This window comes from Prinia subflava, chromosome 1 (assembly GCF_021018805.1).
Source record: "Prinia subflava isolate CZ2003 ecotype Zambia chromosome 1, Cam_Psub_1.2, whole genome shotgun sequence".
NCBI lineage: Eukaryota > Metazoa > Chordata > Aves > Passeriformes > Cisticolidae > Prinia > Prinia subflava.
The window spans coordinates 64,975,431-64,990,255 of record NC_086247.1 but is presented as its reverse complement, the minus strand read 5'-3'; the positions used below and the strand labels follow the sequence as shown (position 1 = coordinate 64,990,255).

Genomic DNA, 14,825 nt, shown 5'->3' with positions numbered 1-14,825 from the left:
CGGCCACATCTCGAGTGCTGTGTCCAGTTCTGGGCCTCTCCATTCGGAAGGACATGGAGGTGCTGGAGCAAGCCCACGGAAAGGCAACAAAGCTGATGAAGGGCCCGGAGCACAAGTGCCATGAGCTGCTGAGGGAGCTGGGGGTGTTTAGCCCGGCAAAAAGGAGGCTCAGGAGAGACTCTCACGGCTCTCTACAACCGCCTGAAAGGAGGGGGCAGCCAGCTGGGGGTTGGTCTCCTCTCCCAGGTAAGAGACAGGACAAGAGGACACAGCCTTAAGTTGCACCAGGGGAGGTTTAGGCTGGACATTAAAATCATTTCTTCACAGAAAGGCTGCTTACACATGGGAATGGACCAGCCAGGGAGGTGGAACAGTCACTGTCCATGGAAGTGTTTAAGAGACTGGATGTGGCACTCGGTGCCATGGTCTAGTTGACAGGGTGGTGCTCAGTCATAGCTTGGGCTCAAGTGATCTCAGAGGCCTTTTCCAACTAATGGATTATATGATATATTTATTTATTTTTTTATATTAAGAACACTTTTTTTTTACAGAAGTTACTGAGGACCTAGCATGTCTTTAGGCTTCACCCACTGATCAAACTGGTCTGATGTAAGGAACCCCAGCTTTAGAGCAGCTTCTTTTAACGTTGTCCCTTCTTTGTGCGCTGTTTTGGCAATCTTGGCTGCTTTATCATATCCTGTTACAAAACAAAACCAACAAGTTATCCATTTGCAATTTTAGATGATTCATTACAGGGGAGAGAAAAGTGGGACACGGCCTTTGGAAAATTATTTGCTGGGTATTACTATTACTGCTTAACTCAATTTGCAGGAAATGCACACCAAATGTTTACTGCTCACTTCAGGTGAAAGTAAATTTTGGTATTCCGGTCTTAATTAATTTAGATCAAAGAGTTATGAGACCTTATCCTTTAAAAAAATCTCATATTGTGATCTTTCACTCGACCTCTAATACAGATAATTTAGGAAAACAGGTACATAACTTCTCCCAATCTCCTTTTGACTCAAATCAGTTATTTTTCTAATACCCTGGCATGGTCACTGCAAGGAGAACACAGCTTTTACAACAGCAACAGGTGATGATGAAGTAAATTAACTTTTGACCTGACTTGGCCTCACAAGCATTGAGACAATACAAATTAGGTGTACAAAATAATGTTACCACAAAGTATTTTGGGATGTTCTGAGAAGTTTTGGAGCCTTAAACCTACCTATATGTGGGTTCAGTGCTGTTACCAACATCAGAGATTCATTCATCAGTTTGTTGATCCTATCCGTATTGGCTTGGATTCCAACTATACAGTTGTCAGTGAAAGAAACACACACATCTCCTAGAAGTCTTGCAGAGTTTAGAACATTTTTAATCTAACAAGACAAAGAAAGAAATACCAATTATTTAATTCAGATATTATTAGTTGCACATTCTGGCATCTTGGTTCATAACCAGTGCCCTCCCTGCAATTTCAACCTATTTAACAGGCTGTTTTCCTTCCAGTATCTGAAGGGGGTCTACAGGGAAGGCAGAGAGGGGGACTTGTCAGGACCTGTAGTGATAGGATAAGGAGCAATGGGTACAAACTGAAAGAGGGGACAGGAAGAAATTCTTTACTGTGAGGGCAGTGAGATCCTGAACAGTATCCGAGGGATGCTGCGGATGCCCCAACCTTGACAGTGCTCAAGTGTTCACTGAGGGGTTTTTCTGTCTGTAAGTTATCTGACTGTACAAACAATTACTTTAGAAGTCCCAGATATGTAAAACTTTATGAACTTACCATCATGGGCTTAAAGACATTCAGTTCAAAGTGTCCATTGCTTCCTCCTACAGTAACAGCAACATGATTTCCCATAACTTGGGCTGCCACCATGGTCACAGCTTCACACTGGGTAGGGTTCACTTTTCCTGGTTGTGAAAGGGAGAAAAAAAGGTTACCAAAGGTGAAAGAAGGGGAAAAACAAACCAACCAACCATGAGCAGGCTTTTACCAGATCACAGTCAATAGAAAATGTTCTGTAAGAGGTAACTTGTCTTACTCATCCGCATCTGCTCAGCACAGAAAAGAAAGTATTTCCACAAATGATACTAAATTGACTGCACCATACCAGTATTTTCGGCAAGGATTTGTAAAACAGCTGTGGCTGTTTCAGCAGTCTGCCAAGACTCTGAGCATGAGCTCAACATGTGCATGAACTGAACAGCTGCTCATTACCACACTTCCTAAGAGCTTATAACCTGTCTTTACATGTGCAAGTTGGCATTTCTGGGAGACCATTAACAAATCTCACTCAGCTCAAGGAACAGATTACTGATTTGACAGAATTACTTTGTGATAAAGTTAGTACTCTGTCAGAAAAGAAAGCAAAACAGAAAAACCCAGAAAAACAATCCTCCACCAAACCAACAAACACACCAACTCAAGAGTGGCCTCCAAGCAAGTTTGTTGTATGGCTTTATCATTTAATTTTTAGACATAATCCTAGTAAGAACATTCATTGTTTGCTTTTTTGGAGCCAGATGTGTTCATGACCTGTTTCTTTTATAGTTTATCATACAGGAGGAACAATCTTAGAATAGTTCTGAATGTACAATATTCATATGTACATACTTTTTTAGGAGAGGAAAGGAATGATTACTAGTATTACTCCTTTCTTTCTTATCCTCCCATACAATGAGAGCATTGCAGAAGGGAAAATGTGAGTGTGTAACACGAATCATGCTAGGAAGTAGAGACCAAAGTCAAGTTACATGACAGTATTGCTACAATTCACAGATTAAAGTTTATTTCAGAAAAGCCTTTACCTAAAAACTGTAGAGATCTTGCAATTCTAAAAGAAAGCTTCAAGAAGTACACTTGTGTTAATAAAGCCATATTCCTAGAGATACTACTCTCCTCCATACACCAGCAACACAGAGCTGTGCAATCATTTTTAACAACAGAGGTTTTGGTAAACAGGGCAGTAGGTAAAACCTGAGAGAATCATGGACTTACTGACATTTGTGATGGTGTTCAGTAAACATTTGTTAAGAGACAGTGGTCACAAATTAAAAAGAAACAGGTAATCTTTCTCCGTATGTGTTCTCTGTACCTGGCATGATGCTGCTCCCTGGTTCATTTTCAGGCAGGATGAGCTCCCCCAGGCCAGAGCGTGGTCCAGAGCCCAGGAAGCGAATGTCATTAGCTATTTTCATCAGACTGCACGCCACTGTGTTCATGGCCCCACTGAGCTCCACTAAAGCATCGTGAGCTGCAAGAGCCTCAAACTTATTGGGAGCAGTGACAAAAGGCAAACCTACAGGGAAACAGTGTAAACATTAAGCCAGTGAAGCATTTCCTTGCAGATATAAACCAGAGAATCAAACACATAACTGGCTTAATAAAAAATTAACAACACTGTAAGATCATCTCTTTCCTCTAGAGCTTTCTTCACAACCATATTTCTTAAAGTAAATTAAATACAAAAAGACACAATGGAAGTCACTAAAATATAGAAGAGTATAAAATTTGAGCATCCACTTACAAGAAGGGTACAAATTTCAAGCCTTCATAGTGTATTGCATTCTCAGCATTGCTTCTGCACCACAGTGCAGTGTTTTGTGAATGACAATGATCTTTCAAAAGTTAGCCCAACTTAGGCATTTCTTGCATTAAATCAAGTTAGATACTTTAGATTGTTAATTGCTGTGATGCTTTCAGTTATAAAAATAGATGTTTTTGCAGCACAGTGCAGGCATTAGGGTAAGTAAGAAGTAATCACAATGGAAAGGAGCAATAAAGCAGCCAGAATATGGGAAAGCTGGATCAGACTTAGGAGGATGCCTGACAACAGCAAGAGCACAGGAGCAATGGCAGGAACAGCTTTGTTCATGTTAATTAAACGCCTGAGATGTAAGCTTGGGTTCCATGATGAAAAACATTCCTTCGGGACTTTGCCTTGGAAGGACAGTCTCAGCAGAATGAGACTGTGAAAAACTACAGACATTACCTAGGACTGACTGTGAGCTGGGCTTCTGCCCCCCAGAACCACTGATGTGAGCTTTCAGCACCAGTTCAAAGGAGAGCAGCGTAATTCCCCTAACTTCCAGTGTTTTGCACTTCCTGACAAACACCAAATCCCTCCCAATTTGCATGGGCTTGTGAACTGCACAGCTGCCTTCTCAGTTACAGAGATCCATCCGAACTTCTTTTGTTCTTGCCAATAACCACCCTCTGTAGGAGCATGAGGAACTTCAGGACTCTGCCCTACTCACACAGCCTGCCCATACAGGACACAAAACATCCACTGACATGGGAGAGTGTCCTGACACCACCAAAACATGCCCCGTACTGCTCCTGGCAGCTCTTGTTTACAGCAAGTTACTTCTCCTTCAGGGTACAAGACAGTCTTGACCCACTGAAATACAGTGAGTAATAGATCCATTAAAACAAAAATACTGTCACTCAGCAATTTCAGATTTTACAGCAAATGTAAATGACAGATGTACACATTTGTTTGGGGGGCATTTTGAAAACTGATACTGTGACACAAAAGATCTGGTTTACAGATCACAAAACTCAATTGCATTGTAAATTAAGTTTCAAGATCTATAAAGACAGAATAAAAAAAATCAGACAGTTAACTGTTAGTCTTTCATATGAAAAAACCAGATTGGCTTTGGAAGAGTTTCTTTCCTTCTTTTGCACCACGTCACTGTAAATAAAGAGAGCCAGAGGAGCAAATATCATGACAGAAGCATTATAGTTGGGCTAATAATAGAAGTCTGAAACTATATCCATATCCAAAGAGCCTTCCTTGCATAAACACCATCATTTCAGTCACTTTCAAAGCACTGAGTGTAATTATAAAAATACATTGCATGAAAAATCTGAAGCAGAAGCCATATAACACATGGCATTAACAAAAGTTTCACGTTAAAATATAAATACAGTTTAAGCTTATGAGAAGTACGGAAACTGGACAGATTTAATTTGAATTTCACTGCATGTTACATACACTGCTTCACTGATAACTCACTCCCAAATATCATTCCTCACCTGTCAGTTCAGCCACTTTAGCAGCGACTTTCTCTGCAAAGCCAATTCTTGTGTTCAATCCCGTGCCAACTGCAGTCCCGCCAGCTGCCAGCTGATACACCCTTGGCATGGTGGATTCAATCCTGGCCACACCATATTTAATTTGTTGCACATAGCCACTAAATTCCTTTGAAAGAAAGGAGGACAAAGTTAAGGAACAAAGACAACAACCAAGAACAATCATCCAGATTACTTTCGATTTTTAACGTGATTTGACTAATTCCTTCAAAAAACTGAAGGCACTAAACTTCACCCAAATGCTAAATCTAAGCATGTTTTCATTAAGATGAAAATACACATCCATTAGAGGACTGCTCTCATGCCTACAAAAAATTATACATAAAACCAATCCTAACATACAAAAGCACATACATAATGCATCTTTCTCTCATACTTTATCTTAGTTGCATACTTAGCAGGATCTGATTCCATAGAAAATAAGCTCCAAAATTACATTAATGTTCTCAAAGTACAGATAGAGAAATGGATCTTGGCTTTGTTGGCTTTGTTTACTTAATTTCAGTTAGTAAAAACCCCACTTGTGCATTCTTGGAAAAAAATCCATAAATTCTACCTGCTCTCCTATCAATTCAGTTTAATTCCTTACTAAATTACTGCAATATAAGCCATTCCTGACAATATGATAACATTTGCCATCTTTTTATATATATATATATATATATATATACACATTTATACGCACAAGAATATGTATAGAAAATTTTCACAATACTTAGTTTTATGTGTTGGCATATTATAACTTAGATAAATTTACAGATTACAGACAACAACTACCTCTTCCCTGCAATGTCAGTGTACCAGAAAAACTGTGCTGTGCTATCTGGTAATGAAACATCATTTTAAAATAATTTATATTTTACTACTGTTAGAAATAAAACATATATGGGGAAAAAAATAATAAAAATTAATAAAAAATTAGAGTACAGCATATCCAGTGAACTCCAGTACAGACTGAAAATACTCAGGCCAAGATTGAGCCATTTTCCTATATTTTATCCTAAACTATCAACTTAATTTAGGCGATCTTAAGCTTGACTTAAGTTTGAATTATCCAAAGAAATGCATAATTTTTTTTGTTTTTACCTGCCCAAGTGTAAGTGGAACAGCATCTTGCGTATGAGTGCGCCCTATTTTTATGATTTGGGCAAACTCTTTAGATTTCTCTTCAAGTGCATTCTGTAGCTTCTTTAGTCCAGGTAACAAGACCTCATTAACCTCCTGGGCAGCAGCAATATGCATTGCTGTTGGGAAAGTGTCATTTGAACTCTGTGGAAAAAAAATCAAGAAATTAATTTACAAGTTTTCTTGAGATGTACATGTCTGGCTTTATTCTCTTTATCTCATAAACCATTAGAAATTAAACTAAGAGTAAGCAAATTAGGGGTGTTCCACAAGGTGAGTTCCTTATTGATAAATCAACACTTTATGATTACACCCACAGAAAGTTAGATTTAATAAAATGTTTGCAACAAGCTTGGGACAAAAAAAGGGATTACTATAGTAGTTATGAGAAAGGACAGATGATTTTAAAGGAATTGTAGGTGACTTTAAAACACATGTGTTGCTTTAATAGTGTTAAATCCATAGTTCACAGAATACTGAGTAAGCACAAAGGATCAGGAAGTGAAACAATCAAGTCAGTGGCTTAATCTTTCCTTCAAGGTAGGTGAAGTTTAAGAGAGAAGTATAATAAAAATGTCTGATCCAGCTTTTAGAAACTGGACCTATATTTAATATCTTTAAGACTGTAGCAGTGGTTGTCCCAAGGCCACCACCATCTAACCATTCACATTATGTGTGAATTTATCTATCATGAATGAGTTCAAAGTTTTTAATCTGAAAAGCTCATACTGTCACTGAAAAACATTTTAAAGTTCATTTAAAGTGAAAAAACCAGAAGATTGTTGCCAACGTTGTCCAGAAAACTTTTTTTTTTTAACCTAGACAGTGGATACAATAAAACTCAAAATTCACAATTCAAAGACACAAAACTTTTGACATTAAAAGCAGTATAAAAGAAGTGTAACAACCTGGCTTTTGTTGACATGATCATTGGGATGGACTGGCTTTTTGCTTCCCAGTGTGCCTCCCATTATCTCAATAGCTCTGTTGCTGATGACTTCATTGACATTCATATTGGTTTGAGTTCCAGACCCAGTCTGCCACACCACCAAAGGGAAGTGATCATTTAATTTTCCTTCAGCTACCTATAATAGAAAAAACAGAGAAAAATTGCTCCACTAGAAAAAAAGAAAAGCATAAACCTGAAATTTGTATTGCCATAATTAAAATTATGTTCTCCATTATATTTTAAAATCTACATATAGCAATTAGTGAATTTACACTAGAATAATTAAGACATTTTTATGCAGCACCAGATATTAAAAGGGAAAAAAACATTTGCTATGCTTCCTGAAGACACTGAATTGTGAAATACAGAGATATATTGAATTTGATTTCATGTTCTACAGACATAGTCAGAAAATATTTTTAAAAGGTACTTTAGGTGACATCTTCTCTCTGTGTAACTGCATTCTGATCTCTCTCAATAAAGAAATTTCATAAAGGGAAGTTCCACACCTCTTACACCTGTAGATAACACATGCTGCATCAACAAAGCCAGCAGATGGCTGCCAGCATCAAACACCTCCTATGAGGACTCTCCTGCTTGATCAACATTCTTTGGAACCTGTTGAATCTTAGACGCATTCAGACAGTTTTCTAAACATGTGTTTGTAAGTATCAAAATCTGTGTTCGTAAGTATCACCCCCACGCATATTAGCCTCAGAAAAAAAAAGGAGCTGTAGTCACAACTCTGAGGCTGGACAATCACATTATTAGGATACATCAGTCCTCCTGGAATGATGCATTTCAAGAAAGAATCTTCTGTATTCCCCATCTTATACACGGGCAACATTCCCACCTCCAAGAGTAACTTGATTCCTCTTTTATTTAAGTTGTATCAGAAAATTATTTTGGAGGTGAGGGAAAGGGTATCATTGCAGGGCTGTTTTTAAAACACAATAAAGAAAGCCACAAACAACTTTCAGAATTTATGAATTCAAACTAAGGAGCCTTAATCCACCAAAACTTCTAATCTACCTTTAACTAGGGAACCCTAGAAACCAGAAGAAGAGCCTGGAGATATCTGGAGTTCTCCAGATCTACTGGGTCTTGGGACTTCAGGTGCTACAGCTGGTAAGAAGAAGATACAGCTTCTGCCACCACTGAAATATTTTTAAGCTGGTCAGGACAAGAAAACTCTGTTAAAAATGCTTCTAGAGAAACAAATCTGTTGATTTGTTCAAAGCAAAACACCTGGTATTATCACACCTCAAATAATGGTCACTCGCAATTTACTGCACTTGGGTGGCATTTATAAACATCCATTGTAACATTCTATCAATTCTTTACATGCAAGAAATAAAATAGCAAAACATTCTATTAAGTAAATGATCTCTGGAGAACAAGATTTACTAACAGGAAATGCTTTCCTCTAACAATCTGAGAAATGCAATCCCCAACCTCCTGTGAAAAGGTTAACAAAAATACAGTGGCAGTTGCAGTACTTTGAAGAGCTCGTTCGTACCTCATTTGCTGCCTGTACAATGGCTTTAGCAATCTTTGGGTCGAGACCATAGTCTTGATTTACTTCAGCAGCTGCTCTCTTCAAGATGCCAAAAGCCCTTATGACTTGGACCTGAGACACAACGGGAAGTTCAAACATACAATTTCTTCCACCCAAAGGACATGTTATCAATTTATAGTGCACGTCTAGTCCCAAACCAAACTCCTTCTGATCTTAAACCCAGCAGCAGTCCATCAGGCAAACCAGAGAGCAATCAGGTCATCTGACCTATGCTCCCACTAACAGTAACATCCATCCAAACAGTCCAGAGGGCAGCACACAGCTGTTTTTGCAAGCCCAGGTACACTCTGTGTATCAAAAGTTACATGCATTAGAACTGAACTGGTTCCATTTCTTGAACAGCCTTTTGAGGGAAAACTGAAAAATTTCACTACATGGAGAGTCAGGATATGACAAAGCACATGCACATTAATGGCTTATGCACATCTACACGTGACAAATTAACTTTTTATCAACTCGTGCTATATTAGACTACTTCAATAACAAACTATATAAATGCTATATCAAACTACTCCATTTGCTTTTTCATCTTTGTAAAGATGAAAGACAGATTTCTATTCATCCTGGTTGTTAAAAAATAAAGCAACATCATAAAATTATTCAAAAGCAGTATTTAATTTATTTAAACACAACAAGAAATACATCTACTAGAATAATATACTGCCATGGAATTTCTACCTTTAACTAAAATTCAAAGCTGCTCACACTTCCAGCAAAGCCTAAGAAGGTATTCAGAGAGTATTCACTTTCATATACAAAACATACTCTGGAGAAGAAGGGAACATAGATTTGAATTACTTACTGGCATCCTTTCTGAAACACCTCCAATCTTGAAGTTCATTGTAGATCTTACAGTTTGGGCACCATAGTATTTGTCACTTGGGACCTTCAGTTCACCAAAGGTATCATATTCTATCCTGAAAGCCTCTTGAGAAGACTATAGAAAAGAGAAAAAAAATTCAAACACTGGCAATCGGTATATTCTTTTTGAAAGCAGGCAGTCAAGAAAAAGAAGATGGAAAAAAATACAAAGCCAAGACATGCAGCTAGTTTCAGGTATGTTTCAAATTGTATCTTCAAAACTTCTAGTTTCAGCACTGTCTCACTAAAAGCCACAACTACAAACTGTGTACCACGGCTGACCCATGGTAACACGCAGCACCAAAAGGCTTAAGACCTCGGTGCCCATGGCATGAAACCTCATCCTGATGAGAGACTCTATTTCTCCTTTTCAAAGAATCAGTAACTTAGTTCACAATTTACAGAATGGGTGTTTTGTTAAAACCCAGCTGAAGACGTAGCATGGTAAGAATTCAGGCAGCATCCACGCCATCAGCACACATGTAACATAATTCCTATTTGAAATCCACACTGCACCAGACACTTAATACTGGAAGGCACCAACTGACTATTCCAGTACCAAGTTACTGACTATTAATTGTCCTTTCTAGCCTAATAAAACAGAAACACAGATGCTCTATAGCTCTGCAACACAAAGGAACTATATCTAGGTATATTTTGTGCAATATTCATGTATGGTAATGTTTCTGCGTCTTCTGCTATGCACTTAGCATCTGTTATTATCTAACACAGGCGCAGCTAAATTAATTTAAGCTGACAGACTCCCCAAAAAAGTCATTCTTCACTTTTTGTAGAACAGCCCCTTAATTTGTGATGACATCATCACATTCATATGCAGCTCTACAAAGATTGTGGAACTGACAGGAAGCAAGAACAGTTTTACTCTTCCTCTTCCCACACCTCAGTCAGCAAGCTTCCAGTTTTCTGTGAGAATGGTACTCATCCTTTCCCAGGAGAGACGATTACCTTCTTCCAGAGTCTTCAGGAAGGGGGAGAAGTCTTTTTCATTTCTTTATCATGGACATGGAGTAAAACAATCTCAACCCTGTAGGCAGGGTATATACACATACAATGCTGGGTTCCTGACATAACCACAACCCTCGGGGTGAATCCTATGGATAACAAACCTCTTATCAATAGAGTCAAGTCAGTCTTGCAATGCAGTGAAAGACAAAAATCAAATATGATGAACTATCAAGAAAAGCAGAGGATACAAACAGAAGAAACACTGCTGTGCCACCACGATTCATTGACAGTCTGAGGTCTTTGTGCAGATTTGGTTCTTTCATCCCCAAAACATGTACTACTGGAAACAGTTCAAAGGCAATAAAGCTGACAAAAGGTAGGGAGCAGCGTTCTTAAGACAAGTGACTTTTTTGTTCAGAAGAAAAGATAACCTGGGCAATGAAGGAAAACTGAGGTATAACCAGTATTAACTGCTCACTGTCTCTTCCAATACAAGACACAGGAGCCCTGACATGCTTGTAGGAGTCAGGTTCAAAGCAAGGGAAAGGGAGCAGCTCTTCACACGAGTCACAGACTGGAAAGCTCCTTGCCAGCAGATGCTGAGGATGCAAGAAGTCCACAAGACTTCAGGGAAGATAAGCCCTCAGAAGAAAGATCTAAGCTGCATTATTACACAGACAAATCACAGACTCGGGGAAACTCCCTGAGAAAAATCATAGAATCATTGAGATAGGAAAACTCCTACAGGACCGTTACATCCAACCTCTGACCAAACATCACCATGTCAACTAAAGCACAGCGCTAAGTGCCACAACCAGTCCTTTTGTAAACATAATTCCAGGGATGGTGGTTCCACCACTTCCTGGGCAGCCTGTTCCCATGTCTGATCACTCTTCCAATGAACAATTTCTTCCTGATGCCCAACTTGAACCTTCCCTGGGGTGCAGCCTGAGGTCATTTCCTCTCATTGGGGTCTGCAATACCAACCACATCTTGTATTTTGGCTGATGCTCTCCCAGGCACTGACTCTTCAAGAATAGAAAGCTTAGTGTGGAACAATAAGTAATTCCTATGTTCTTTAATCCTTTTTGTCCTGCTTGAGTCACTTGGCATTCATTTACATGCTAACAAGAAACAGAATATAGTAAATGCTTCTTTAGCATATTACTACCAAAAATGTCTGATTGGGATGTTTGTGGGTCTTACCATACATGTGCACACATTAATATTCCAACGTTTGGGATCACTGACTCACTGGCTTCAAAATCCCTGCTTTTGACATTTGGACACCTTGTGAAAGCACACAATGCAAAGCTTTCACAGAGCTGCATAAGCAGAACTTGTTCAGCTCCAAGCCCAGCTCTTGATATCATCATTGGTGTAATAACCGAAAGCATTCACCCTCAAACAAGATAAAAAGTTAAACTACCTGTAATCTTTTACATAAAAGAGCTAGCAGTTGCACAACTGATTCCTCAAACTTACATAATTCCAATGTCAACAGTGGTGAAACAAAGATAAATAGGATCAGAACATCCTCTTACAAGTACCTTTCAACAATGAAATCATTATTAAAAAAAACCCCTTTCCTAGCCAATTTCATGCTTATAAATTCCAATGAAGTTAACAGGACAAGATGCTTTTAGAAGAATGACATTTGCTGATTCCTGATGTAACAGGTGCCACTAGGTAAAAAAGGCAAGGTGATGTTTTTCATGTAGACTGAAGGAACTGAGCTGCAGCATTACTCTCAGACTGGTGCAGCAGCCTGCAGCAGCCACTGTCTGAGTGTGAATGTAACTAACACGATTCCCTCGCTCCTCGGCCACAATTCAACCTCTTGAGCAGCTTTATGAGCAGAAGGTCCCAGTTCCTGCATGTAAAGCGGTTTCTGAGCCACCCTGAGAGGACCAGCTGTAAAATGGTGCATCAGTGGCACACTCCATCAGCCCGCTACTGCCCCATCCCTGGGCCTCAGGAGAAGCCCAAAGGAGACTTGGATACTCTGCCAGCAGCCAACATAAACTCCTGTGCTCACCTAAAGCAAGGCTCTCCTCACAACTACGGTTCCTCACATTTACAAATTTTTTTCTTTTCCTTAGGAGGCCTGCAAGGTGTGCTCAGCCCTCCAAAACCCCTAGAACCCAAACACAGTCCAAAGCTTACAGCTAGGCAAACAGAACTGTACTTCTGCCTTATTGCAGGGAGCTGATCAGACTGATTGCACCATAACACACCAGAGATACTCAAACAGCAGATCTGCTGCAATAATGCTTCCTGTGGAAAATTATATTCTCATTTATGGATGCAGCAACTTTGGATACAAGTATTTCAATTCAAAGAACCATCATTTTTAGCATGTCAAAAGCCGTCTTTTGAGGCCATCAGAATGTGCAATTTATGTTTTACTGTTCTCCTTCAGCAGATGAAGAATGTTTCCATTTTTAAGCATCGCTGCTCTTTTATAATTTGAGTCACAAATTCTGAAATTTACCCTTTACAACCCAAACCCAAATATTTTACAATGTTCAGCTACAGAACAACCATTATGACAATTCCATTTAAAATATCTTGTGCAATTTAGTTCTAAGTAAAGGCAACACAATAAACATACCAGGACAGCATGAATATTTGGTTGTATCTACATACACAATGTGTTTTTAAACAACTCTTGCTATTGAGAAAATCTCGACAAACATCAAAAAGTGATGGCTTGGGTTTGTTGGGTGGCTGGTTTTTTAAATTGAAATACTAGTTGGTACATCTTTTGGTGGTTCCTCTTTTACATAAAAACACACAGAACTTTTCCTGTAAGAATTCAACAGCTGCTTGACTTCCAAGTCCACTGAGGGATGTTTTATGTAGTGCTGTTATTTAAACTCAAGGAACTCACAACACACACAAGATTGGTCACGTTTCTGACCTGCAAAAGGAAAAACACATCACTTTCTTGTAAGACTGCAGACCAGACTCATAAATACCAAGTTTTCAGCAAATTAATGAAGGCCATGATTCATAATGTTTTTCTCAGACAATGCCAAATGGCAAAACAGAAAAGGGAACCATTTGACAGACCAGTAGTTTGAGTTACATATTCTGCTCTGACACCAGTTTTCTTACGCAGTTAAGTTTCACCCACCATAAAGTTTTTTCACTTGCTGGAAAACTTATTTTATTACATGCTACGTTTTACATCGTCATCAGTGTTACACATTGGAAACTGATGTTCAAGATGAATTTATTAACCAATATAGCAAACTAAGGAATCAATCAACCTCCGAACACACCACCTTTTGCTGAAATTCTTCTCACAGTCTACATTACCTTGTTTGTAAGGAGTGAACTTCAGAAGATACACCTCAGACTAAGGCTTGCATGCAACATCCAGCGCGTTAGTACTGAGATTTGAAGTTGCCTATCCAAATAATCTTTCTGTTTCTGTGCTGAAGCGCATGCAACAATCAAGTCCCACTCGCGTCTGAGCCCGACCATCAACTGATTATACACGAATATCTACTAATGGTGCCTGCTGAAAGCACCGGGCAGTTCTCAGCTGAAACCTCTCTAGTTTTCAGGCAGCCCCAAAGCTGTTCCAGTGACGAATATTCCCATTCTCGTGAGGATACAGCTTTTTACTGTGTGCACCTCCACAGCTCCAAGAGAGCGCCGGTAACTCCTGCGGAAGCAGCTCTGTGAGGCAGGTGCTGCACCGACCCCTTTCCCGCCCTGCAGGATGCCCGCCCCGAATCTCAGCCCGAGCAGCGCCACGGGAGAGCTGCGCCCTGCACACCCCGGCCTGCCCGGCAGCGGCCGCCGAGCCGGGCCCGGCCCCAGCATGGATGCGGGAAATGGCCGCAAGAGCCCGGCAGAGGATGGCGGACTCGTCTTCCCGGTGCCGGCGCGCTCCCGACGGAACAACACGCGGATCAAAGCCCCGACCCAGCCGGCGGCCGTCGCTCTCCCTGTCACCGCCCGACCCCGGCGGGGCGGGGCGGAGCGAGGGCGGCGGCGGCCGGCGGTGGCACTTAGAGGTCACGGCTCCCCGCTCCCCGCCCGGGGCTCACCATGGCGGCGCGGGGCGGCGCCGGGATCCAGCGGCCGGGGCCGGCGGGAAGCAGCGGGGGCGGCGGGCGGGACAGGAGCACACCGGCGGAGCGGCCGAGGCGGCGGCAGGCGCGGAGTGAGCGGTGCATGGTGGCGGGGGCCGGGAACACCGTGGGGGCGGGAGGCGCGGCGGG

At 40.5% G+C, this 14,825-nt stretch overlaps 1 protein-coding gene across 1 annotated transcript; it reads right to left on the bottom strand.

The window, feature by feature from the left end:
• Positions 1-494: 494 nt before the first annotated feature.
• Positions 495-14,810, bottom strand: FH (fumarate hydratase). Its single transcript, XM_063398548.1, has 10 exons — positions 14,652-14,810; positions 9,563-9,697; positions 8,701-8,811; positions 7,141-7,317; positions 6,194-6,376; positions 5,051-5,216; positions 3,105-3,308; positions 1,793-1,920; positions 1,232-1,385; positions 495-697 (listed from the first exon to the last, which is right to left on the bottom strand). Exons 1-10 carry the CDS (start codon positions 14,778-14,780, stop codon positions 555-557), a joined length of 1,530 nt encoding a protein of 509 aa, XP_063254618.1. The 5' UTR covers positions 14,781-14,810; the 3' UTR covers positions 495-554.
• Positions 14,811-14,825: the final 15 nt, after the last annotated feature.